The sequence below is a fragment of the Zea mays genome, chromosome 1, assembly GCF_902167145.1.
Source record: "Zea mays cultivar B73 chromosome 1, Zm-B73-REFERENCE-NAM-5.0, whole genome shotgun sequence".
Lineage (NCBI taxonomy): Eukaryota > Viridiplantae > Streptophyta > Magnoliopsida > Poales > Poaceae > Zea > Zea mays.
This window is the reverse complement of record NC_050096.1, coordinates 10,038,031-10,065,578: the sequence shown is the minus strand read 5'-3', so window position 1 is coordinate 10,065,578 and position 27,548 is coordinate 10,038,031. Positions and strand designations below refer to the sequence as shown.

At 46.1% G+C, this 27,548-nt stretch overlaps 2 protein-coding genes and 1 non-coding gene across 15 annotated transcripts; 2 read left to right on the top strand and 1 right to left on the bottom strand.

Moving 5' to 3' along the window:
- Window positions 1-11,133: 11,133 nt before the first annotated feature.
- On the top strand, window positions 11,134-12,437 carry LOC103644423 (autophagy-related protein 3). Its single transcript, XM_008667629.3, has 5 exons — window positions 11,134-11,457; window positions 11,565-11,635; window positions 11,964-12,074; window positions 12,161-12,323; window positions 12,416-12,437. Exons 1-5 carry the CDS (start codon window positions 11,297-11,299, stop codon window positions 12,435-12,437), a joined length of 528 nt encoding a protein of 175 aa, XP_008665851.1. The 5' UTR covers window positions 11,134-11,296.
- Window positions 12,438-19,932: 7,495 nt separating this feature from the next.
- Window positions 19,933-20,004, top strand: TRNAM-CAU (transfer RNA methionine (anticodon CAU)). The gene has a single exon. It is a non-coding gene; the product is annotated as a tRNA-Met (tRNA).
- Window positions 20,005-20,272: 268 nt separating this feature from the next.
- LOC100192089 (CHY-type/CTCHY-type/RING-type Zinc finger protein) lies at window positions 20,273-25,357 on the bottom strand. 13 transcript variants are annotated; one of them, XM_020552151.3, is made up of 14 exons: window positions 23,939-25,357; window positions 23,708-23,818; window positions 22,827-22,936; window positions 22,623-22,710; window positions 22,469-22,528; window positions 22,077-22,109; window positions 21,899-21,976; window positions 21,718-21,817; window positions 21,556-21,596; window positions 21,340-21,469; window positions 21,143-21,234; window positions 20,972-21,041; window positions 20,829-20,870; window positions 20,317-20,708 (listed from the first exon to the last, which is right to left on the bottom strand). In XM_020552151.3, coding segments are annotated over exons 6-14 (690 nt in total). In that variant the 5' UTR covers window positions 22,079-22,109; window positions 22,469-22,528; window positions 22,623-22,710; window positions 22,827-22,936; window positions 23,708-23,818; window positions 23,939-25,357; the 3' UTR covers window positions 20,317-20,573. The 13 variants fall into 13 exon arrangements, with proteins under 13 accessions (NP_001130984.1, XP_035823410.1, XP_035823369.1 ...); XM_035967508.1 differs by having other exon boundaries at window positions 21,340-21,422; window positions 21,718-21,761; window positions 23,691-23,818; window positions 23,939-24,127; XM_008678454.3 differs by having other exon boundaries at window positions 21,340-21,422; window positions 21,718-21,761; window positions 23,939-24,115.
- Window positions 25,358-27,548: the final 2,191 nt, after the last annotated feature.

Genomic DNA, 27,548 nt, shown 5'->3' with positions numbered 1-27,548 from the left:
GCCCATCTGGAGCTTGACGGGAAGTTGTTCGTCAACACGCAGCAGGCCCCTACCTGGCGCGCCAACTGTCGGCGTTTCGAGACCGGGGGGTCCCTCGGGCCGACGAGTGAGTGTCGCCGCGTGCCCCAGCCCAGATGGGTTGAGCGCGTGGGCGAGCGCGAAGGGGGGAAAGGAGCGAGGCGGCCAGAGACCGGCGTGAGAGAGGTGGGAATCCCGCGGCCTTCGTGTTCGTCCCGCGCCCAGGTCGGGTGCGCTTGCAGTAGGGGGTTACAAGCGTCCACGCGGGAGAGGGAAGCGAGCGGCCCCAAGAGAGCGCATGTCCCATCCTCGTCCCCGCGCGGCCAACCTTCTCTAAGAGGGCCCTGGTCCTTCCTTTTATAGGCGTAAGGAGAGGATCCAGGTGTACAACGGGGGTGTAGCAGAGTGCTACGTGTCTAGCGGGGGAGAGCTAGCGCCCTAAGTACATGCCGATGTGGCAGCCGGAGAGATTTTGGCACCCAGCTGGTGTGATGTCGTGGCCGTCGGAGGAGCGACGGAGCCTGGCGGAGGGACAGCTGTCGGAGCGGTTGAGTCCTTGCTGACGTCCTCCTGCTTCCGTAAGAGAGCTGAGAGCCGCCGTCGTCACAGAGCATGCGGGGCGCCATCATTGCCTATCTGGCGGAGCTAGCCAGCTGGGACACCGGTCTTGTTCTCTGCGGCCCGAGTCAGCTCGGGGTAGGGTGATGATGGCGCTTCCTGTTGACGTGGCTGGCCTGCGCCCTAGGTTGGGCGACGTGGAGGCTCCTCCGAAGCCGAGGTTGAGTCTGTCTTCCATGGCCGAGGCCGAGTCCGAGCCCCTGGGTCGGGCGAGGCGGAGGTCGTTCGGCAGAGGCCAGGGCGGAGTCCGAGCCCTGGGGTCGGGCGAAGCGGAGTTCGTCGTCTTCTGGGACTTAGCCCGAGTCCGAGCCCTGGGTCGGGCGGAGCGGAGTTTGCCGTCTTCCGGGACTTAGCCCGAGTCCGAGCCCTGGGTCGGGCGGAGCGGAGTTCGCCGTCTTTCGGGACTTAGCCCGAGTCCGAGCCCTGGGTCGGGCGGAGCGGAGTTCGCCGTCTTCCGGGACTTAGCCCGAGTCCGACCCCTGGGTCGGGCGGAGCGGAGTTCGCCGTCTTCCGGGACTTAGCCCGAGTCCGAGCCCTGGGTCGGGCGGAGCTTCCTATGGTGCCTTTGGCAGGGCCTGACTGCCTGTCAGTCTCACTCTGGCAAGTGGCACTGCAGTCGGAGTGGCGCAGGCGGCGCTGTCCTTCTGTCAGGCCGGTCAGTGGAGCGGTGAAGTGACGGCGGTCACTTCGGCTCTGCCGGGGGGCGCGCGTCAGGATAAAGGTGTCAGGTCACCTTCGCATTAAATGCTCCTGCGACTTGGTCGGTCGGTGCGGCGATTTAGTCAGGGTTGCTTCTTAGCGAAGGCAGGGCCTCGGGCGAGCCGGAAATATGTCCACCGTTGGAGGGGAGCCTCGGGCGAGACGGAAATCCTCCGGGGTCGGCTGCCCTTGTCCGAGGCTAGGCTTGGGTGAGGCGTGATCGAGTCGCTCGAATGGACTGATCCCTGACTTAATCGCACCCATCAGGCCTTAGCAGCTTTATGCTGATGGGGGTTACCAGCTGAGAATTAGGAGTCTTGAGGGTACCCCTAATTATGGTCCCCGACAGTGGGCAATGGGTAAACTACAGTATTCTAGAAATCTAGTTGGATCCATGGTCAAGCACCAAAAAACATTGCACCAAGCCTATTCCAAAAAGCAAAAAGGAAGAACATTTCGACTTTCCAGGCCCTGAGAAATAATCGTTGGATCCAGCTATGCTCTCCCTTTGGTGATGCAGAAGAAATCAAAGAATTGGTTTCCCTTTGGCAGGCTATCAATAGTACACACGGGCTGAATGATCTAGAAGACTCCATTTCTTGGAGATGGACGGAAGATGGTGAGTATAGCGCTAGCAGCGCATATAAGATCCAATTTGCAACAAATTATTGCACAATGAATATCAACCCCATTTGGAAAGCAAAAGCTGAACCTAAATGTCGTTTTTTTGCGTGGACTCTTTTGCATAATAAAGTGCTGACTGCTGACAACCTTCAGAAGAGACATTGGCAGTGTAATCCGGTTTGCTGTCTTTGTAACTCAGCGCTAGAGACGGTAACTCATTTATGCAAAGATTGCACTTTCAGTAGAGAGGTGTGGAATAGATTATTGATATGGGGGAACTGTTCTTTCCTGAGAGGAAATCAGACATCCGAGTCGCTGTATGGTTGGTGGAGGAATCTAAGAGGGCTCTGTAATAGGCAATCTCGGAAAAAATTCGATGGTCTTCTGATTTATTTTTGGTGGAGCTTATGGTTAGAAAGAAACAACAGGATCTTCAGGAATCAACAGAAGAATCCAGATCAGGTCGCTTCTTTAGTGAAAGAACTAGTTGGTGCCCTTTTGGGTTAGTTGGGGTCTGTTGGGCTCAGTGTTGTGTTTAACCTCAGTAGGCGGTTGAGTTTTTGCCCTTCTGCTCTCTTTTTTCTCCCTCTTTGTCTTCGTGTGAGTGTCTTGTAAATGTTTCTCCTCTCTAATATATTGGAGCGGCAAATCTTTTGCCCCTCCCATTCAAAAAGAAAATTTCTGGAGCTCTTGGAAGGTAGATCTTTAATGGTATCAAGGGCAAAGAGATAAACTTTTGATATTATTAAGTATCTTTCTGGTTTGTGTAGATATACCTTTAACGCAAGTTCCTCGACACATTTCTCCACGTTTTCTCTTGTTTTGGCACTACTCTCTACGAAGAGACATCCACATTCTTGTGCAAAGGCAATACCTTCTTCTTCTGTCACCATTCTGTTCTCGTCCTGCTACTACTTACTATATGTGTGGTTAGTTTTGAAATACTATTATCTGGTCTCTACCACTTAAGTATATATCTGTTGCTATTGAATTTTAAAATCCCATGACTGTCCACTAACCTTGGCCACCATATCATTACAAATTTTGCGTTGTCCTGCTAGGGCGCATCATGTTCTAGTTGCTTTAAAGTGAACCTGTAGTGAGGACAGGGCCGTACCCAAGATTCCAAGGCCATGTGCAAAACAAAACTTTAGGCCCTACATTAGACAAAAATGTCTAAAGTCCCGTTTGTTTCGTTTCATTTTGTGGAATTGGAATCATACTAATGGAATATGCTATTTTTTTAGAATATGATATTCCACCACTTTCCAAAGTTATCATATAAGCCTATCTCAAATTCATGGGGTGAGAGATGTAAATTAATTCTATAGATTTACAAGTTATTTTTTGATGTACAACTGTAGCACACTCTTCTAATTACTTCGCTATGACATAAATGTAGTATATAACTATCTCTCTCATTTGATTTTGGATAATATATAAATATATTACATATATAAATATATAAACTTAATTAGTTTTTGTTTAAATTAAAATTATTAAAATGGAATTCAATTCCAACGAAACAAACGGGTCCTAACAGTATTTTGAAAAAAATAAAGCACATGTGTTTTTACCGATATTCCACTTATCTTCTACTAAAAAGCATCAATCATAGCCTGGGCATAGCAACTCTAGAAGGTAGAATATGACGCATGTTTAACTCGAAGGCAGCAACGCACACACACGATCGCAGTTTGCAGGATCGCCAAGAATCGAGAACGGCAGCACACAAAGAAAACCTATATGTCTAAATTCTAATGAGCTGCTTCTTTCAGTCTTTTTCTTATGGTTTTGGGTACGCCTGATTTAATGGAGTGCTGGGCTGTCTAAACTTGCTCGAAATTTGGGGCTCCATGACTTTTGGGGCTCCTGTTTGGTAGCCCATATTGCGCATGCTAATATACGACCCTGAGCGAGGGGCACTAGATTCGATACAATTTGTCCAGTGTGTATCCGACTTGAAGAAGATTGTGGTTATCTGTCCTTTAACTGAAAGAAAAACTAAAGTGGCTATACATATGTTATCGTCGACCTTAATATCTCACAAATTATTTCCTCAATAATTAATACAAAACTAAACCCGTGATGCAGAGCGCCTCCTGCTAAACTATCTCGGTTGTTCAGCCACGCATCGCCGGCGGCGACACCTCCTTTTCTCCCTCAAATGTTTTTGCCCCACTGCCTATAGAGGCCTATGACAGCGAAGAGTCGCGATAGCGGTTTGAGTCGCTGCCTATGGGGGAAGGTCGATGTCCTCCTCTATGGTGGTATGGAAGAATCAAGGTGAGGGAGGCTGAGATGGAAAAATATATAGAAAGTTGGAGGGTTAATATACGACGACAATAATGATGAAGAGGAGGAATCACTCATGATGGTTGCATGGTTAGTTGTGCATACAAGATATACGACTTATCTTATCCGGTTTATCTGGTTGTTAGACGGGGGAGTAAAACAACGCATGACGCACAAAACTCGTGCTTTAAAGGAGTTTGTGTATATATAGACACACCCATTATTAATAACTCTTACCATTCAGTTATAGTTGTGGGCTTGATCTATATAAATATTTAATAATTCTAAAAGTCTATATTAAATAATCTATGTATTAATGTATTATTATTGAGCAATGTATGTGTTTGATAGGATGGTAACACAATTTATATTGTTGGTCCTATCTACCTTAAGTGGTTGAGAAAATGGTTAAAACATGCCACGTGCGCCGAGCCAAGTCGAGGCGAGACGTGGTGTGGCGCTGTAGTCATGGACACGTTTGTGGCGCAGCGGGGGGTTTTAGAAGTTCATAATATAACTACAAAAGTTACGTGTTTGATGATAGTAAGATACCTAACTTCTGATTTCTCACATCCTCTCAATTTATTTATCCTCTGGTCTCCCGCAATTGCTCAGTTCTCCTGACTCGCATATATAAGCTTCATCATTGACTGTCCAGTCCTCCTGACTCGTATATAAGCTACGCCATGCCATCTTCTCGGTTCGCTTCTTCGTCATTGTTTTAGTTAGCTAAACACTTGATGTTCATGTTAGAAATTATTGGTGCTTAGGATCGTTTCCTAAGTCCCTAGAATACCAATCCGTGTCTAAAATACCTCGATGATGAGTAGATCTATTCTACTGAGGGGTATAGGTTAACATACCGTCGTTGTTGTTCCTAGCCATCATTGCGGCGGCGTCTTGCAGCGAAGACCCGCCTCCTCCTTCTTGTCGATCTCCCTGCTGGTGTCGAGGAGATTGGTTCCCGTCGTTGATCGGCGGTGGATCAGCTCCTCCAATGTTGCCTGCAGGGGGAATCTCAGATCCCGATGGGATAACGGGGATCTGAGACATAGTCACAGCGATTCCAGTCACTCCGAGCGCCTAGGGGATCGGTTCCTCTCAAAGTGTCGATTAGGGTTTGTGGTCGAGCGATTAGCGTTGGCTAAACCCGTCGGCCCCCTTAATCTATTTATATGGCGTCGTGTGACCGGGGGCTGCAACCTACGGTTAGGATAGCCCCCCCGATCAGGGGCGCGGTTAGACGGTTAGGATTAACCCTACCCCGGTTACTGTTAACCGGCTAGTGTAGAGGACACATCCTAACAATCTCCCCTTTGTTCTCTACATACCTCACACTCAAACTTTTATTAAATTCCGTCCTTTAACAAGTTTACACATAGAGACCAATGCGTGACAATGATCTATTAAGTATCACTGCACTCATTGACTACAACATGCTCCCCTGCTTCAGAACGAAAGATTTTACTAGGTTGCAATCTGTAGCCCCTGTGATTCTAGATCATAGGTACTCCCTTAATCCCATGCTGGCTGCGTGCTTACTAAACACGCTGGGTGGAAGACCTTTTGTGAGCGGATCCGCAAGCATCTGATGGGTTCTTATATGCTCAACTTGAATGGTGTGATCCAGAATCTTCTCCTTAACAATATAACACTTAATGTCAATGTACTTGGCAGAGCCACTTGACTTATTGTTATGGGAGAAAAATACCGCTGGCTCGTTGTCGCAGTAAATTCTCAGTGGTCGCTCTATGCTATCAACCACTCTTAATCCGGGTACGAATTTCTTTATCCATATCGCCTGTCCAGTTGCCTCATACGTAGCTACAAACTCAGCGTGCATTGTCGACGATGCTCTCGCTGTCTGTTTGCAGCTCTTCCAAGAAATAGCTCCCCCAGAGAGCATAAAGACATACCCTGAAGTGGACTTAAGTGTATCTCTACACCCTCCCCAGTCGGCATCTGCATAGCCAACTATTTGTAGGGAATTAGATCTTCTGTACGTAAGCATGAGACCTTTAGTACCTTGAAGGTACCTTAGAGCCTTCTTGACTGCTTTCCAGTGTTCTATGCCTGGATTCTTCTGATAGCGTCCAAGCATCCCGGTGGTAAAAGCTAAGTCAGGGCGAGTACATACTTGAGCATACATAATGCTTCCGATAGCTGAAGCATATGGTACTGACTTCATCTTGTTTTTCTCATACTGATTCTTGGGACACTGATATTCCCCAAACTTATCACCCTTGACTATTGGACCAGGCGAGGCATTACACTTGTGCATATTATACCTCTTTAGTACATTTTCTATATATGACTTCTGTGAGAGTCCTAGTACTCTCTTTTGTCTGTCTCTGCGAATTTCTATTCCAAGAACATAAGAGGCTTCTCCCATGTCTTTCATATCAAAATTCGAGGAAAGAAACCCTTTTGTTTCCGCTAGTAGATCCTTATCACTACTAGCTAAGAGTATGTCATCGACATACAGAACAAGGAAGATATACTTTCCTTTCTTAAATTTTGCATAAATGCAATTGTCTTCCTTGTTTTCCTCGAAACCAAACTTTCTTATAGTCTGATCAAACTTGATGTACCACTGTCTGGAGGCCTGTTTTAATCCATAAATGGACCTCCTCAAGTGACATCCCATGTGTTCTTTACCGCTCACAACAAAACCCTTTGGTTGTGCCATGAACACGTTTTCTTCTAACTCTCCATTTAGGAATGCTGTCTTTACATCCATCTGATGGAGCTCTAGATCAAAATGAGCAACTAGTGCCATTATGATCCTGAATGAATCTTTTGTTGAGACAGGTGAGAAGGTTTCATGGTAGTCAATGCCTTCTCTCTGTGTGAACCCTTTGGCCACAAGTCTAGCCTTGTATCTTTCTATGTTCCCTCTGGAGTCACGCTTTGTCTTGTAGACCCATTTACAGCCTACTGTTTTGGCTCCATGGGGAATGACTTCTAAGTCCCAAACTTTGTTCATTCTCATGGATTCTAATTCATCTTCCATGGCAGATAACCATTTGGATGAATTTGCACTTCTCATAGCAGCTTCATATGTAGTGGGATCACCTTCTGTATCAATGTCCTCACTCATATGAATCTCATCACATTCTATGTTTTCTGCTGCATAGACTTCATAGTCATCAGGAATCGCAGATTTTCTGAGTCTCTGTGATCTCCTGAGACTTGGTTCTGGTTCAGATTCTACCTGGGGCTCCTGCAATGGTGCATCACTTGGCGCAACACTATCATCATCTTCTGAACTGTCCTGTGCAACTGGCTCAGGGCCAATATGCGCAGAAGGTGAAGCTACTTGCTCTGTAGTAGTTGCACTAGATGATGCCACATTTGCAGCAGGGGTTTCACCCACAGTCGGTGTGACTGTTGGTGGAACCACAGTGGGTATCGAGAAGTATGGTTCTTCAACCATCGGAAACGGGACATATATCCTCTTTTCCTGAAGGTCAACCTCTCTGAGTACCTTACTCCCCTTGATCATGTCATCCTCTAAGAAAATGGCATGTCTTGTTTCTATGAACTTGGTTTGTCTGTCAGGGCAGTAGAATCTATAACCCTTCGATCTGTCAGGGTAGCCAATAAAATGGCAGCTAGTGGTTCTCTCATCTAGCTTTCCCTGTCCAGGATTAAATATTCTAGCTTCTGCTGGACAACCCCATATATGGAAGTAGTTGAGCGTGGGTTTTCTGCCAGTCCACAACTCATATGGAGTTCTAGCCACTGATTTACTAGGAACTCTGTTGAGTATATGCATAGCGGTTTTTAAAGCCTCCATCCATAGACCCAATGGCAGGTTAGAGTAACTTAGCATACTCCTTACCATATCCATTAGCGTCCTGTTACGCCTTTCGGCAACCCCATTCTGTTGTGGTTCGCCAGGTGTTGAATATTGAGCAACAATACCGTTTTCTCTTAGGAACCTCGCGAAAGGTCCTGGGACCTGGCCATACTCGGTATGGCGCCCATAGTACTCCCCCCCACGATCTGATCGAACAATCTTTATCTTCAAATCGTGTTGATTCTCTACTTCAACCTTGAACTGTTTAAACTTGTCTAAAGCTTCTGATCTTTCCTTAATAGGATAAATATAACCGTAGCGAGAGTAGTCATCTGTGAAGGTTATGAACGAATTAAACCCATCTACTGTCCTAACTGGAAAAGGACCACAGATATCTGTATGAATAATTTCTAACACTCTCGTACTATGCTTAGCATCTTTCTTAATCTGCTTCGCGAATTTACCCTTAATGCAATCTCTGCATTGCTCTAAGTCTGTGAAGTCTAGGGGATGGAGAATCTGTTCCTTAACAAGACTTTCTATTCTCCCCCTCGAAATATGGCCCAAACGATAGTGCCATAATTTCGACGAGGTTTCTCCATCACTTCGTTTTCTTTTCCTGCCACTGCTGGCTGGATCGTTTTCTGGTATATCTAATACATTAACAACATCACTTTGCGAAAGTAAATAAAGCATATCTCGTCGGATGGCGAGACCAACATCTTTATTATCAAACTGAATGACACACTGTCTATCACCAAAATGGCAATGAATGTGCTGATCATCTAATCTAGAAACCGAAATAAGGTTCCTTCACAAGGAAGGTACATAAAGTACGTCTCTCAACAACAGTACAAAACCATTAACTAATTTAAGATGTATATCTCCAATGGCCTCGACTGCTGCTTCAACTCCATTTGCCACTCTAATTGTTCTTCGGCCCTTTGGGAGCCTTTGGCTTGTACGGAGTCCCTGTAGAGAGTTTGCAACATGAACAGTTGCACCTGAGTCAATCCACCAAGAATAACTGGGATATTCTAAGTATAAAGACTCATTTACAAAAGTAACTTGGTCCTTACCACTCTCTAGTAGATACTGCAGGAATTCAGGGCACTTTCTCTTGTAATGACCTGTCTTCTTGCAATAGAGGCAGGTATCAGGGGGAACTGAGAAACTGCCTCCTTGTCTTGGCTGATTATTATTGCTCGAGGAAGCCTGGTTATTCTGTTTACCTTGCTTCTTGAACTTTTTCTTTGAGTTCTTGTTCTGTCTGGGGATATTGCCTTTGATGAGGTTGACAGAGTCTCCAGTCTGCTTTAACCTCTCTTCCTCCTGGACACACTGTGCCAAGAGTTGGTCTATATTCCACTTATCAGTGACACTAGTGTTGTATTGTATGTGAAAAGTCTCAAACTCCTTGGGCAGAGACTTCATTATCATAAATACTACAAATTCCTCGTGTAAAGGAGACCCGAGGTACTTGTTTATCTTAGCTACGATGGATATCATTTTCTGAATGAATGGTCTGACACCATTTCCATCGTATTTTGCATTGACAAATTCTGTCATTAGAGAGCAAGCATAAGCCTTAGAAGACCCTTGGTGATGAGAGGCTACCCTCTCAAGGTATTCTTTGGCAGTCTCGCACTCTGGTATGGAACTCTTAAGAGGCTCCTTGATGCTCCTCTTAAGAATAATCATACATTTGTCATTTGATCTCTCCCACTTGACCTTGTCGATGCTGTATTGCATCCACCTGTGGTCATAGTTGGGAGTGCCCACTGTGGGCTCAACTGGTTTATCAAACCTCAGTGCGTAATCTATCTCACCCACTGTGGTTATCATGTCTATATCCTCCCGCCAAGAATGGTAATTACTACCATCTAGCGGTTTCATCTGAGCAATCTGGCTAATCAGCATGGCGGTATGAGCACCTTTGCAAAATTAAAACAGAAAATATTTAGGACATCTGAAATAAATACTGAATACTGAATCATAGAACATGCATGAATTAAATATTCAACGTTGGTCAAATAATAACCATGCCATATCTATGAAAATTTCTGATCACAAATTTCTAAATCATCGTTGGATGATCTAGAAAAACATAAACTTGTATTAAATTGTGGTAACAATATCCAACGTTGGTTAAAATATTCAATCACCACAAAATTTTCTGAATTCTATGCAATTTAAGCAATAATCAATCCACGTTGGTTTCATAATTAACTGGAAAAATTGCATAAAATCTCTACTACTTATTAAGTAAGCAATAGTAGTCTGCCTCTGACGCGTTCTGCCGTTCTGCCGTTCTGCCTTCGTTAGTCCTGCGCAACAAAATAAACAGTACATGCACAGGTTTATACACCACGTTCCGTTCCATCTCTCTCAGTAAGCAATATAGAATCCACAGCTGCCCTTATAAGCCATGTTCCTTCACTCTCAATGCCCGATGTGGCACTAATAAAATAAATGGCACGCGCCTATGACATTTTTTCGTGCGGCCCAATGAATTTTGTGGATCTGAGGCCCATTCAATCGTCCAGCCCACAGAGTGAGCGTGCGCGTGACCTAGCCTCCTCCACCACGGCCGCCGGGGGCTCCAGCACGCGCGCCTTCTTACTGAGCTGGTGTTCTACTCCCTCGCAGGCGGCGGAGGCCAACCTCCGTAGAAAACTGGAGCAAACCCTCGCCGCTGAACCCTCCAGCCCGCTCCACCACTACAACCTTGTAGGTTTCGTTGTCCACTGCATTGAGCCCGTGGTCGCGCCCGCGCTTCTCCGTTGCGCCTAATCACCTGCTGGTTGGTCCCGCCGTCCTGCGCGTGCAGGGCGTCTTCCTATGGGACCGCACCGAGGCAGAGCAGGAGGGTGATGGGGAAGAGGCGCGGAAGCTCCGCGCGGAAGCGTCGGAGCATTTTCTCGCGGCGGCCAAGCTGAACCCCAACGATGGCGTCCCCTTCCGCTTCCTTGGCCACCACTATGCGCGCGGCGGTGACAATCAACGAGCGGTCAAGTGCTATCACCGTGCCGTGACCCTCAACCCTGACGACTCTGAGCTTAGAACACAGCATAGCGTAGAACACAGCATCTCCGGTAGCGTCACCGTAGGCCTCGCAAGTAAACTGACCTGCCTTCTCCGCTTTCCCCTCCGTCTCCGTCGGGAGTCGAGACAAAGGGTGCCAGAGTTAGTCCCAGCGCCGTGTCGCGAGCGGAAGGAGAAGGACTGAAGGAGGCGACGATGCAGGTGAAGCAGAAGGTCTACGAGTTCTACAAAGGCACGGTGGAGCGGGTCACGGCCCCGCGCACCGTCTCCGCGTTCCTCGAGAAGGGCGTCCTCTCCGTCCCCGAGTTCATTCTCGCCGGCGACAACCTCGTCGCCAAGTGCCCCACCTGGTCCTGGTGCGTTCTCCTTTCCTCTCCCCTCGCTCTGCCTCCCTCTAACCGATTTAGGTGGTTGCTGATTGGTTGGTTGACTGATTGATCTGGTGTGTTTCGTGTGTTCACAGGGAAGCGGGCGATCCAAGCAAGAGGAAGCCGTATCTCCCCGCCAATAAGCAGTTCCTCGTCACCCGTAATGGTATGCTGCTACTGAACTGAGTTCCTATCTATTTTCCTGTATCCGCAAGTTGAGTATTGTGAATGCTGCATTATTGTTATTGGCGAGTAGAATTGGACAATTTTTAGGTTTATTTTCCCATACCTGATGTAGTGTATGAGATCAAACATTTTAGTTTAGAAAAAAAATTCTGTTGTAGTTGAAACATAAACACGGGGAAATAGAGAAAATTCGAGGGAATTCATTCATGCCTTTGGACTACTGAATTTACTATTTTGCTGTTTAAAGCTTGTAGTTTTCGAATTATCTCAAATCATTGAAAATTTTTGATTTTTTTTATTACTCCCAGTGCCCTGTTTAAGACGTGCCATCTCGGTTGAGGAAGAGTATGATGCAGCAGGAGCAGAGGTGGTTCTCGATGAGGATGGCGAAGGCTGGCTTGCAACACATGGAGTGCAAGGTCAATATCCTTATAAGTGCTGTTTGGTTTTCCACTCTGAATTTTATGATCTTAACTGTTTTTTTGGGGTCCGTTGCTCATGTTAGCATCAAAGCCGGAAGAGGAGGAAGACATTCCCTCTATGGACACCTTGGACATAGGGAGATCTGATGGAATAAAGTCTATCCCCTCTTACTTTAGCGGTGGCAAGGATGAAGAGGAGGAAGATATACCTGACATGGATACTTATGAAGACACAGGGGATATTTGGTAGGGAAGATCAAAATTCTCTATCTTAAACTGGGCTAAACGAAGCTGCCAAAGTTACTGATTCCAGCTTTGCCTTTCTGTTCTAATTGCAGGCTGCTGCTGAACCATCATTAAGAAAGGAATAAAGGTACAACAAGAGGGGGAAGACCCCTCAACCCAAAAGGAAGGGATTACAACTCACTCCCTAAACAGCACAAAACAAGACCCTGCCAGCTGCTCAGGCATGTAAACAAAGAAGCCCTGCCGAGCAGCTCCTGGAGCACCAACCCAAAAGGATGTGATTACAACTCACTCCCTAACCAGCACAAAACACGACCCTGCCAGCTGCTCAGTCATGTAGCCAAGAAGCCCTGCCGAGCAGCTCCTGGAGCACCTTGTCTCCAACCATAACCCAAAGCCTACTCTCAGCTTCTACCTCCTGACAGATTGCGGACACACTGGGATGCCGACCATCGAACACACAAGCATTTCTATGTTCCCATAAAGACCATATTACCAGAATAATTAGAGAATTGAGCCCTTTCCTTTTCTCCTTAGGCACCCTTCTTATAGCCCTGCTCCACCACGCTGAAAAACCTGGGGCGTCATGGTCAGGTGCCAAATACACCAGACCAACAGGATTCTTGTCCAAGTTTCCCTGGAGAAAATACAGTTCAACATAATATGCTGAATGGTCTCTTGCTCTTGATCACACAGGGGGCAAACACTATGGTGTGGCAGCCCATGTTTAAGCAATCTCTCCGCAGTCCAGCACCTGTTCTTGATTGCCAGCCATAAGAACTTACACCTAAGGGGGGCCCAAGGCTTCCAAATCCGTTTCCAAGATGGGAACTTAATAGCTCCAATAAAGAAGGAATTATAGGCAGACTTGGTTGAGCACTGCCCAGAATTGTTTAGCATAATACCAAAGAGAATTACCAACAGAAGGACTGTGTAAGAAGCCTTATTGAACAGAAGATGGATTGCAGACATTAAAGGGGTTCTTACAGTTGGATCCATAGTATATTATCTACATCTTTGGAATTTCCTAGCAGTTTTTGAGCTGCAGCCTAACACTGAAGATAGACATATTTTCAGCATAGCATCGAATGATAAATACTCGGCAAAACCAGCTTATAATGGTCTCTTCTTAGGGTCAATCACCTTTGGACATTATAAAAGGTTTGGAGATCTCGGGCCCCATCAAAGTGCTGTTTTTTCATTTGGCTGGTGGCCTAGAACAGATGCTGGACTGCTGATCGATCGGAAAAAAGGGGTCTGAATCAGCCATCCAGCTGTCCTTTATGTGATCAGAAGGCTGAAACTCTGAACCACTTGCTTGTGTCCTGCGTTTTTACAAGAGTATTCTGGTACAATTTGTTAAGAAAGTTCGGGCTGCATAGCTTAGCTCCACAACCAAGTATCACATCCTTTTTGGAATGTTGGGAGATGGCTGCAGAGGCAGTGGATGGACTTGTCAGGAAAGGTCAGGTCTGGACTCCCTCATCATTTTGGGGCCTGGATGATTTGGAAGCATCGTAATAGAGTGGTTTTTGATGGAGGGACACCCAGCCTTCCTCTAATTCTGGAGCAAGCCAATGAAGAAAGAAGGTGGGAAAACTGTACCATATCTGTCTAGCTGGCATGTGCATGTTCACCCTGCCACATCATCAAGAGGCATGGGCCATGACTTCCTTGTGGTATCTCTGTGCTATGCGCTCCTTGCGTATTGCTTTTTTGCAACATCATGTCCTTCATGTTTGCACAGAAGACAAAACTATGCAGTCTGGCACATCAAATCCTCATCCAGTCCTGCCAGTCGCAGAGGTCAGTCTCACAGAGAGCAACTTCCGGTTCTGCTTCTCCATAGGCTGTGTTCACCAAAACAGGCGGAGCTTTTTTTGCTTAGACCATATTCAGAAACTGCACCCTTGAAGGATTTTCATACTCCATTCTATTTTGTTTGTATACATGGGAACTCCAGGATACTCTCACATCGCCCTTGCCACTACAGCCTACAATAAAGATTTGCAGGTAGCAGTCCTGCAGTTGCTGCTTGTCATTGAGTTGTGGTGGCTTCCTAGGGTTATGGAGCTGCCATGCCTGTTGGCTGTTGCCACGACTGGATTCCAAAAGTTGCCATCTCCTTTACGTGCCATTGCCTTCCACCAAAGTCCACGTTGTTTCCTCCAGCCGCAGAGCTGATTCATTGTATGAACTATGAAGTATCCTGTTTGACTGCTAGCATGCATTTGATGTTTGGGATTTATATTTTATTCACTTGGCTCATGATTCTGTTACTGTGGTTCACTGATATCCAATTGAAGTGAGGATGATTAGTCATCTGCCTTTTTTGCTTGCTTAATAAAAGGTAGAAAAATATTACATATCTCTAATGTGCCCAACTTGTGGGGTGTAGGCCTGCTGGTGCAGTGGTGAGAGCTGTCTTATTGAGTCATCAGGTCACGGGTTTGAAGCAACCTCTCCGCATTTGTGGGAGAAGATTTGTCTTAATTTATCCCTTCCTTAGATCCCACTCATGTGGGAGCCTCCTGCGGGTCTGCTCTTTAGTGTGCCCAACTTGCATGGGATTAATATTAAAGAGTCACTGTTGTTTGCTCAAAATTCTTCCAAACAGCTTTTCAAGCTTGTCGCTTTAGCTTGTTTTCTGGGCTTATAAGGTAGTAAAAGCTGGTTTACAGGATAAACTAAGCTTGGCCAGACCAACACTCTGAGCTAGGCATCCAAGTGGGTACCCAGTGTTTTCTAGGTCAGCTGAGGGGTTCACGGACAAGACAATCATCTACTGCGAGCAATGCGAGCGAGAATGTAAGTCGTATTCTTCTCTTCTCTTCTACTATAATAGTGTGTGTACAGTGTACCTCCTAATTAACGTATATAAATAAATAAACAGATCATGTGGGATGCGTGAGACGAGGAGGTTTCGAGGAAGAAAGCGCAGCGGAGTGGTGCCGCCGACTATCAGAATCAGAGGGACCAGAAGAAGAATGGCGGCCGTGGCTTTGCAGTCATGAATGTGGTGAGGTGTTTCAGCATCTGCAGGGCCTTGCTGCGTCGTCCAGGGCAAGATCCATCCCCACTACAGTAGAGGGCGTATCACTCAGCACCCTGCGGCGGTGGCGATACATGTCCACGGTCACACGAATCACGAGATGGCAGCATGAGGAGGAGGACACCGCAGATCACGGGCAGCTGTGCGCGGCTTTGGACGTGCTCCACGAGTGCTTCGACGACATGGTGGAGCCCCGCACGCAGACTGACCTCGCCGCCGACATCGTCTTCAACCAAGAGTCGGGTCTGCGCCGCCTCAACTTCCGCGGGTACTACGTGGTGGGCCTGGAGAAAGTCGGCGAGCTCATCACCGTGGGCACGCTGCGGGTGTTTGGGAACCAGGTGGCGGAGCTGCCTCTGGTGGGCACTCGCTTCGCGCACCGGCGGCAGGGGATGTGCCGCCTCCTCGTGACGGAGCTAGAGAAGATGCTCCGTCAGGTGGGCGTCCGCAGGCTGGTGCTGCCCGCCGTGCCGGAGCTGCTGCCCATGTGGACCGCCTCCCTGGGCTTCCACGCCATGACCCGCTCGGACGTGATGGAGATGGCCGTAGAGCACGCCATCCTGAGCTTCAAGGGAACCACCATGTGCCAAAAGACTCTGCTTGCTTAGCTTCATTTTTCGATTGGGATCAGCTGGTCCTGTAGGATGGAGTCACCTCTAACAACTCCCAGACTTAGGCTTACCGTTGTTGTGTTGTTTCTTGTATGTCATGTACTCGCTATTTTTGTAAATGGTGATGATAATCGTTGGCAGTATTGACATCAACACTACGCCCATGTCTTGTGTCCTGTGCAGATACACTTTGTCCTTTAAATCTAACTATGTGTATAGGTACGTTTTCTATATATCAAATAGGCAGATATTACTTAAATGAGATATTTATTTAAACACGATCTAAACTCATAAATTAGTTGAGTGTGAATGACGAGATATATGATGTGGGGTCAGACAAGATGGAGTTTCTTCTCTTGCTTTTTTTCAGGCTCACGAGATCAAGGATGGTGAGAAAAGAGGTATTAAACTATAAATGATCAAATGGGTTGTGTCTAGCGGGCCAACCTAAGACACGACTCATTTAAAGGCTTGTTCGTTTATTCCTATCTCATATGAATTAGATGGAATTGAAAAAAAATGAAAGATTTTGATTTACTTGGAATTTAAAACCACCCAGTCCATATGGTTGAGCAAAATGAACAAGCCTTAATTTCATTGTTACCAAACCGGCCCTTATTGTCTAGACTGGGAAATTTTTATTATATCATATCTATAATTACCAAAGCTAAATATACACGACATGGATTTATAATCGGCATGTATAACGATGATAATACAGAATCCAGTTTCAAAATGTATCAGTTTTTGGTGCAAAACACCAGCATATTTTCTCTTCTATGTCTACAATTCGATCTGCATCTGCTTGCGCCTACTGTTTCAAGCGAGATTTTAGGTGAGGATTTTGTTCTCATGCTCTTTTATTTGTGTTGTAGAAGAAGTTGATGAGGAATATGCTAAGAGGATGCCTGAGACAAGCCAAGTTCAAAACGAGTGTCCATATATATAGAGAGTACAAAGGAAAAATCTCTATATATTAAATGATTGGAACTAGCTAGGCATCTATTTATACACTATTGATTAGTTTATTTGAAATAATATCCAACACATTTGCACCCGTTTTTTGTGTGAATTTGCGTAACACTATTTTGCTGCCAATATAAGCTTCAGTGGAATTTTATTGTGCAAGAATTTATATCATCAATATAATATTAATGTTACGGTGATATTTTTGTACACAGATTCTATATATCATAGTGATGTTTATCGTTCTGTATCTATATTTTATACTAACTTTTAACTTCCGTGGCAACGTACGGGCTATGTTTTCAAGCAAAGTTGGAGCCTGGGACTCAAATTTCATTGGCTTCAAGAGAAAATTACTGGTCTCACTGGGGAAACCCCTGTTGCTGTAAACCCTGCACTTGTGGGTCATCATCTGTTTTTGTTTTGGTCTTTCCGTCATTCAGGCAGCACCGGTAATCAGCTTGGTCGTGGCTGATCACTCGTGCTGTGCATGTAGGAAGTAGTGAGCATGTTTAGTTTCAGTAGTGGGCCGACCGCACAACCCAGACGTGGGGATGGACGCGTTAGTAGGCGGGTTATGTGGCTGGCATCTTGCATTCAAGTGCTGTTTGGTTCCTTGTGAGGAGCGGTAATGTTAACGTAAATGCAAAACCCCGCTAGCTGTTCCGGTTCAACGGGTACCAGGTTTTGTTTGGTAATTGCGCGTGGTTGCTTCTGGTAGAGATGGGACAGTAAGCGGGTGCATATGCGATGGGAAGACGCCAGGATGAGAGCGGTATCATCATTCTGAAGGTCTATATCTGATAGCGCGTGAATTGATGCCATTCGAACCGAACCAAACGAGAAGCAAGGTGATTGGGTCCCGCTGTGAACCGTTGACGGATGAAAATACGCGAACCAAACAGCACCTCAGTTGTAACTAGGTAGGTGCCCGTGCGATGCCACGGAACATAAATTGCGAACCTCCAATGGACTTCATTTGAGACAAGTGATGCCCAAGAAAATGGGGGTAAACTGACACAGCTATCACTTGCATTACTTGCCCTATGCGTGGAAGAATCTGACACAGCTATCACCCATGAAGATTTCCGGTTAACTTGTGGAACCGGACTTCATTTGAGACAAGACAACAATACCAGTGTTGAGCTTGCCACTCGGCCATGGCACACGCGAGAACACATGATTATCAAGTAAGAACTGAACATAATGCACTAATACAAAAGGCTGGCTTGCGTTCGCTTCCTTGCTCCACAGGAAGCATAGCTGATATACAAATCGAGAACACTGGTATATGTAAAACTTCTCGATTTGCCACATAGTTTATCGTGGTTTTATACGTTTCCGTTGCAACGCACGGGCACTCTCCTAGTATAAATAAAAGTACCAAAGTACGCAACGGAATAAAAATAGTCCATAAATATCTCTGAAATTTTCTATAACTGGAAAAATATAATTCTAAATTTTCTGCACTGTTTTTCTAATTTCTTTTCTGTGTTTCTAATTTCTGGAAAAAAAAATCGCTGGATAAAAAAAAATGCCAAAATGGCCTTGATCGGCCACACGGCCAGGCCCAGCAAGGCTTCTAAGCCGCTGGAGTGGAGGTGCTGTTTGTTTTGGCCGGCCTTTTCGGCCTAGCCTGCTCGGCCGCTGGGCTGGCGGCCCAAACAGGAAAGGGAAAGTGGGACAAGGCGCGCCCAGGCCGTAACCTGGGCCTGGGCCGCCAATCCGGCCCACACGCGCGCTACAGCTCTGTCTGCGCTTATCTAGTGGCCGTTAGATTGGTTCTCGTCGTTGATCGGCGGTGGATCAGCTCCTCCAATGTTGCCTGAAGGGGGAATCTCAGATCCCGATGGGATAACGGGGATCTGAGACATAGTCACAGCGATTCCAGTCACTCCGAGCGCCTAGGGGATCGGTTCCTCTCAAAGTGTCGATTAGGGTTTGTGGTCGAGCGATTAGCGTTGGCTAAACCCGTCGGCCCCCTTAATCTATTTATATGGCGTCGTGTGACCGGGGGCTGCAACCTACGGTTAGGATAGCCCCCCCGATCAGGGGCGCGGTTAGACGGTTAGGATTAACCCTACCCCGGTTACTGTTAACCGGCTAGTGTAGAGGACACATCCTAACAGTTCAAACATTTGATGTGACATGAACTAAACTTTAGTCAGAGGAACTAAACACCCTCTTAGAAGCTGAATCATAATAATAGCTTTAAATTAAAGTGCACTGCCTGTAGTGAGGAGCACCAAATTCGATTCAATTTCCCAGTGTGTATCCGACTTGATGAATATTGTGGCCATTTGTTATTTAACTGCAAGAAACTAAAGAGGCTATCGGCAGGCACTAAACACCAACTGCTTGTAGGATGCAAATCAGGAACGAGAACCATCAAATCAATCTTTCGGATGGAACAGAGTGTACGCTAAGCTTTATATATTTACAGTTTTGAAGTAATATTATGGTATTTAATGATACCGTGGTATTAAATACCAAAGGTGTCTGATAAAACATAGTTTTAAGTACCATAGTTAATCTAAAACTGTAGTATTTTTAGAGTTTGAAACTCCACTTATGAGATCAGTTTTTCTCCGTTTTCTCTGTGCATGGCTCCTCCCCCACACCCACGCCACAGTTATGTTACGTTGCTTTTGAAAACCATAGCACATTATTTGCTTCAACCAATCGGACCCCAATATGTTTGGAAACCGTGGTTTTGAAAACCGTAGTATTTTTGACATTAACAAATGTAAACCATAGTATCTCAAAATCATTGTATCCAAAAAGTTTATTACCAACACGCTCTACATGGTTCCATATGTCACCTAAAGGTTCGTTGGAAGCTTCAGGTTCTGAAGAAACCCGCAATACAGAGATTTGTTGATTGTTTGCAACAGAATTTGTAGTGCAAATTTAGTACGGATGTTGTTTCGTGCAACTAAAGAGGACACGTAAATATTTGTATATGAAAATAAATAGCAAAATCAAAGTGGCGCAGCGGAAGCGTGATGGGCCCATAACCCATAGGTCCCAAGATCGAAACTTGGCTTTGATATGTTTTTTTCCTTTTCATTTTTTGCTGTTCTATCTTTACACTTGTGTCGTTCACGCTGTTCTATATTTAGCAACCATACGTTTGTCCTGTCCCATCAATCCAATGCTGAGGAAGAGTTGGAATTACTGCCTTTTCACTTGTGTCGTTCACATCTATTTAATATTTTATCATTTTTCGTACAAGATCATCTTTTTACTGTGCTAGCATTTACGCACTATAGATATTTGAATTTATTTGATTCAAGGTTGAAGCAAGCTCAATTAAATATAAGAAAAACAACGTGCGAACTCTCCATCATTGGCACAAGCACCGCGCAACAAAAATATGTGTGTATATATAGCAACAAAAGAAATGTATATACCCTGTCCGCTGCGCCAAATTCTTCTTTGCGAAGGCATAGCATATGATACATCTACATATGACAGGCCTAATACACGTACTCAACTGCCGGCACCAATCGTGTCCATGCGCAATGGTAGTCTTTAATTTCCTCCATGCAAGCTACCTATCGATCGACCGCACAACCCCACGAGTTTATGTGCAGTGCAGTACTGCAGTTTTATTTGCTCTCAAACTCTAGAGCATGCGGCTGGATCGCCCCTCGTCTGCCGGGTGTTGTAAGAGCTGCATCCAGGGCACTTGTGCGCCAAGATGTGGAACTGCACGTTGGACGTCACGCCACAGTCGTTGCAAAGGATCCATACCTGAATGAGAACGCAGGAACAAGGCTGAATGCTGCCAGTTCGACAGAGAAACAACCCAGGGGGAGGCAGACAGAGACAGAGGAGGGGCCTTCTGCTCTGAAGAAACGAGTGCGTCCTTACCATCTTCTTCTGATAGATCGCTGGCATCGGGGACGCTGCAACCTGAAGGAATGAAACGGTTTACTTGGACTGGTCTGGTGCCTGAAGTCGCAGGATGAGATCAAGACGACGCGTGGTCGGGGGGAGAGGAAGAAGCTGTGTACCTGCTGATCCAGCTTTTGCCAGATGTCGGACATGTTGCAGGCAGACCTCAGGCACACCGGGCATGAAAACCTGAGGAAGACAAGATCGCAAGAATCGGATTAGCTTGGACGTCCACGGCCTAGAAACGCGCCAGGCTAGTAGTCCCTGTGTCAGGTGGACCGGAGGCTTACTGCTGGTGCGCTCTCATCTCGTAAAGGCATTCCAGGTGGATGGTGTGTCCGCAGTGGAGCACGCTGATAGCTTTCATCGAGTCGAATAGATACTGTGGCCAGAAGCTGGTTAGCTAGGGGACGAGTTATCTATCTTTCTACTGAAATTTCAAGAGATGTAGAGATGCTCATGCTGTTTCTGAAAAGCATGTACTCGCCTCCATGCAGACAGGGCAGTTGTGATGCATAGCTCCGTCCACGCAGCGGTGAGAATCCTTCAGCGTAGTGGTGTAGCAGCATCCTGTAATAGAACAGACCCACAGACAGAACATACTTTTTTCATTGGGACTTCAAACCAGTAAAAATAGGTATTAGTTCTTGCTCGAGAGGGAGAAAAATAGATGAACAGAATACTTAGCAGGAAACAACCATACCACATCTGCCACAGTGATAGAAATTCTCTGCGCCACCAGTCCTGCAAAAAAAAATAGAAATGATTATATCTAAGGTCAGCACTAACAGGAGAAACCAGAAGGTTAATACTCCATATTTCAGAAGGCTCATGACATTACTGAAAAAGATTTAACACTACTTGCCTGCATATGCCGCACCCATCGCAGTGAAATTGGTTCTTCGACACCTGAAATGCCAGGGAACGCGACAACAAAACCGGAGAAAACAGAAGAGGGAACACTTCTGAAATTACATCTAAATTAGCGCGTAAAATCCCATCGGCCACTTCGCTTAACACATCAAAAAAAGGGGGGGAGAGCTTACATCGTCGTCGAAGAAGTTGCATTTCGCGCAGAAGTATTTGCCGAGACATGCTCCGCAGTTCGCACAGTCTTGCTGCACCTGTCGACAGACGAGATGGGTTTTTTTTTTCATGTGGTGTGTGGCAGGTAACACCAACAGTGGCCGAAGAACACTGTCCCTGCTTCGTCAGGGAACTTACATCCTGTTCTTTGTTGCAGAGAGAGCAGATAACCTGTAATGTTCAAAAAAAGAAAAAAAGAGAAAGATAGGAGTAGTATCACTATACGCCACTGACAGAAAAAGGCTCATAATGATCCGGACGATTTATAAAGCAGAAAAGAAAGGGGCAGTGACTGATATCCGTTATCTGCAAGAACTGACGAAATGAAGAGCAAGCTAATCTGTATCTTGTGCAAAGTGTCCTATGCTGCTGGGATAATCGGTCCCCATGGGGCAGTATATCATATTATTTCTTTTTTTTGTTTCTAGTGTGAATGTGATTACGTGAATATGGGTTGGTTCTTTTGTAGTGGTCTCATGTATGTAGAGCAGGCCAATAAGAAAAAAACAAGGCCTCCTCCTGTCACTGACCAGCTTGATGTCGTGACGGGGAAGCACGTGGCGGTCGTGGACGCTGACCTCCAGCGAGTCCTGCAATGAGGAAACCAAGCTACCTGACTCACACCACTGGGGTGAATGAATGTGCATTTGGATGAAGCATGACCGATGCAACTCGAGACTTGACCTTGGCTTCGTTGTGGCAGTGCCTGCAACCAAATACCTCGCCGCAGCACGGCGCCCTTATCTTGCACCCCCTCCTGTAGTGCACGCACCTGGCGTCCCGGGATCACGCAGGCAGAGAGAGGTCGGTTGCAAAGAAGAGAGAAATTTAAACCATGCATGGGCATGGCCTAGCCCTAGCTTGGGAAATGGCGGCTTCACTGTTTACCCGTGTTGCTCTGGTCCGGCGTCACCGTCCATCGCTCGCGCCTTTCTTCTTTGTTGTTGCTGTGTTCTTTTCTGATCCCAGACTAGGATACCGTAGGTCGATGCATGCACCTGGACGAACAAAGGCAAAAAGGAATTCGTCAAAGAGAATTTTCAGAGCCCGCCTGCTTCTCTTCCAGGGCCGGCCCGGCCCTGAGGGTGTGCGACCGCTCAGGGCCCCCAAAGTCCGTAGGGCCCTCGTTTATCCATCTTATATCCAAATACATATACGTTACATATAAATCTCCATTCTCATTCTTTTGTTGCGTCTTTTTGATTTTCTGGCAATCATTTTCGAGGTCGCGCAACAGTCTGCTTGATGACAAATACTAAAATTGACGTGGGAAGGACAGAAGGTGTTGTACACATGTACCTGTCATGTTGCTTAATTCTTAATTCTAGCCTATCAGAGGGCCGACCCTAATAACCTACATTGCTTAATCCTAGATTAGTATGCTAAACTTTGTTTTAAGAAATTTTGCTCTAATGTATTTAGATTTGGTTTACTATGCATTTTAAGGTTTAGGCTAGTTTGACAAATTAAAAGTAAAAATACTCTCTTAAAAGTCAAAACAAATGCAGAGTTATATTACATAATTTGTATAATTTTACGACTCATAAACTAATGTAACAGTGTCTTCAGTCATATCATTTTGAATAAAATTGTGTAAATCATCAACTTCTTTTATTTTTTAGATATTATTTAAAAGTTGAAAAAATATCAGACTCAAACTTTGTATAGGGCCTTCATGTAAATTTTCGCTTAGGACCCCCGAAATATCACGACCGGCCCTGTTCTCTTCCCAAAGGCAGAGGCCGGCCAGACCTTAGCTTCACCTTTACCTCCTCTGCGTCAGCTTCACGACCGCGGCCGGGGGCTTGAAGGAGCAGAGCAGCCGTCCGTCCACCGGTCCAGAAAGCCCGCGCGTGGGAGAGAGAGAGAGAGGAACACAACTGCAGGCAACAAGAAAATAAAGCCGTGCCCGTGCTACGACGAGCTCTTGTCTTGCCGACCCACGAGGCACCGTCCCAACTCCCACGCGCACCAGTATTCCACCCCGTACCGTACCGTACCTGCGTGAGGCGTGAGCGCACCGGCGAAGGCGCGAAGCAGGGGGCAGCGCCGTGGCCGGCCCGGCGGACAGCGGTTGCTTGCTCTCGCTCGGCGCTCGCTCCCCGTGCCGCGCCGCGCCGCGCCGTGGCCCGTGTCACCGTGTGCAGGGGCGTGCTGCCAACCCAATGCCACTCCGCAATCCGCTGCACGACACGGACACGGACACGGGCACGGGCTATATAGCGCTAGGCGGGCGAGCAGGGCGCAGCGTGGCGTGGAACATCGCACCGGCACCCCCAAAGAAGCAGCAGGGAGTTGCGGTTGCGTCGTGACCTTTATGTGACGCAGTAAATAAGTAGCCTGGGAGTTGGCAAAGACCGCCGTTCATTTTTTCCTGGGCGGCGGCAGCGGGCGGCCTCGCGCACGCCGAGCGCTGCGGGCTGTTGAGGCGTCAGCGTCAGAGGCGTGCACGGGTGCGGCCTGCGAGTACGCGTCGTCGGCTCGCAGGAGTCGCTTCGCTTGCTGGATGCCTCCGTCGTGTCGTGCGAGCCCGAGCCCACTTATCAGCGGCACTCGATCCGCGTCTTGGCACGATGAGGAGCAGGGGAAATATGAGCAGCTGACCGAAGGGTCCCACGGATGCCACGTTGACCCCACACCTGATTGCCTTTGCCTCGGCCTTCCTCTGCCGCCCATCGATGCGTCACAACTTTTAACCAGCAGTACTCCTGTAGGACCTGTACGCTATCTTCTTGAGCGCTAAACCTGCAAGTTTGCCCCAAACAACATGGGGCAGAGAGAGAGACAGAGAGAATTGTTCTTCTTTTTAGCCCCACCATACGTGTGCTACAGGTGGTTTCTTCTCAAGAGAGGCCACTCTTGCTTTCTCGCGCAGGAAGCGACGGGCCTACGGAAGTGCATGCACGTACGTTTCTCTCGTAAACCTTCTTTTTAAGTTAAATGCGGCAGCCGTATTCCATACTACGCGTGGAATTCTTTTTAGAGCTAGTTTGTGAACACTGCTTTTTCTAATGGATTTTAATTTTTCTAAAACAAAATAAACTAATTTATCTACGAAAAATAAAAATCTATTGAAAAATAGGATTCCCAAACTAACCCTTATATTTAATATAATAATCCCGTCCCTTCCCTCTTTTATGAATGGATCTTTACTTATTTCTTCTCTCACGCTAACCTAGCTCGGTGTCCACAAGCGCTAAGGTCGGCATAATAGAATACATAAGGATCGATTTATTAACGAGAGAAAAGGTAAGAATGGGTTACAAAATCATGTCATACTGATATTGCTAAATTGGCATAGAAACGTTCACGCGACTGTCCAAGTTCGTAGATCTAAGTAACATATTCTTACCATTTTAAAGGCCGTGCACTAAGCCTTAGTTTGGGAACCATATTTTTCTCAAGTGATTTTCATTTTTCTAAGGGAAATTAGTTCATTTTCTCTATGAAAATTGAAATCTCTTAGAAAAATGGTGTTCCAAACTAACCCTAAAGGTTTTTTTGTTAAGCGCCCGTGGGAAGCTGAGTGAGACATGACTCCTCAGAGGCTCTACCTGAACCGGTTTATAGCGCAGTCGCGTAGATTCCATCACTCGTTCACCTCTAAATTTTCGTACTATATCACACTATGCAGCCAGATCATTTAGATTGTATCTATTATTATTTTTTCTTTCCACAGCGATTCACGGTAAATTCTCCCTCTATATCTCGTCCCAACTGTTGGGACTATGCTTCGTCGCCGAAGGTCTTGTAGGAAGAAGCAGCTTCGGCTGAAGCTGTCCGCATGAGATGACCGAAGGATCCTCTTCATGAAGCTTCGGAATTACAAACCGACTTAAAAGTAGAATGACCTTTTAGTCCATAAATGTTTGGGTCGCTGTTGTAATCCCTTATAAGGGGCATAATTGTAATTCCCCACAGGCTGTGTCCTGTGCCTATAAATAGTGAACAGTATTCCTTTACTGTTCACGGATTCCTGTATTTGCAATCGCATCATTCGGGAACCAATCTTTGCCAAGGCAGAGGTATAACTGTATTCAATGATTAAATATACTGAGTAGATATAATATGATTCGTTCATGATTCATTTACCTTTGATACTCTATATTTTATGTTATCTTATACAATCTATTAAAATTCAATTACGAAGATTTAACCTTCGTAATCGTATTGTCATCAACCTTCGTCCAAGGTCCATTAATCCCCAAGGGAATAATGCTTCGTTGGACGAAGGACATTAACATTTAATATTTTATGTTGCCTTGTTCTTAATTCAGAGCATTTGAGAACAAGTCCCCAACATTGGCGCCCACCTCCGGTCAACTCACTTCCACTTTTTGAGCTGATGGCTTCGATTAACGATCAAGCTGGAGCTGCTTCGGCCCCGAAGCTGGTGTTCCCGATAACAGGTGGTTCGTGCTCAGAACCAGCCAACAAAAAGCAGAAGAAAGAGGCGCAGAGAAGGGTACAACATGTTGGAGTGCAGGGACCCTTCATCAAGTCAAGATGGTCACACATTCCAATCACCTTCTCCCAAGAGGATCTTCAGCTCAAGGATTTTCCTCATAACGATGCTATGGTTATTTCTTGCGTTATCAAAGGATTTCTGGTCCATAATGTTTTGGTTGATACAGGCAGTGCAGCTGATATTATATTTGCTAAGGCCTTCAGACAAATGCAAGAGCCAGAAGACAAGATTCATGATGCTACACACCCTCTCTGTGGCTTCGGAGGAAGACAGATTGTAGCACTGGGCAAGATCACCATGCCAGTGACCTTCGGCTTCATCAACAACACCAGAACCGAGCAAGTTGTGTTTGACATTGTTGACATGGAATACCCTTACAATGCAATTATTGGTCGTGGCACCCTCAATGCTTTCGAAGCAATTCTTCATCCTGCTTACCTTTGCATGAAGATACCTTCGGATCAAGGACCCATTGCTATTCATGGAAGTCAGGAAGCTGCTAGAAGGGCCGGGGGAAACTGGACAGACTCAAAAGCAATCCATAACATAGATGGAGCTGAAGCTTGTGAACAGTACAAATTCAGAAGGGAGAAAGCAGCTTCAGCAGATCAGCCGAAGCCCACGCTCTTATGTGAGGACATAGCAGAGCAGAAGGTGCTGTTGGGCTCTCAATTATCCGAAGAACAGGAGAAAACCTTGATAAGGTTTTTGTTCAACAACAAAGATGTTTTTGCATGGTCAGCCAATGATCTTTGCGGAGTTAACAGGGATGTTATTGAACACTCGCTCAATGTTGACCCATCTTTCAGACCCAGAAAGCAGAGGCTTCGGAAAATGTCTGATGACAAGGCCGAAGGCGCTCGGAATGAAGTCAAAAGACTCCTCAGTGCAGGAGTTATCAGAGAAGTAAAGTACCCAGAATGGCTAGCTAACACTGTTATGGTAAAAAAGGCCAATGGCAAATGGCGAATGTGTATCGATTTTACGGATCTCAACAAGGCCTGTCCGAAGGACGAATTCCCATTGCCAAGGATAGACTCCTTAGTTGATGCAGCAGCTTCGTCAGAGCTTATGAGTCTTCTCGATTGTTATTCAGGCTATCATCAAATTTGGATGAAGAAGGAGGATGAGCCGAAGACCAG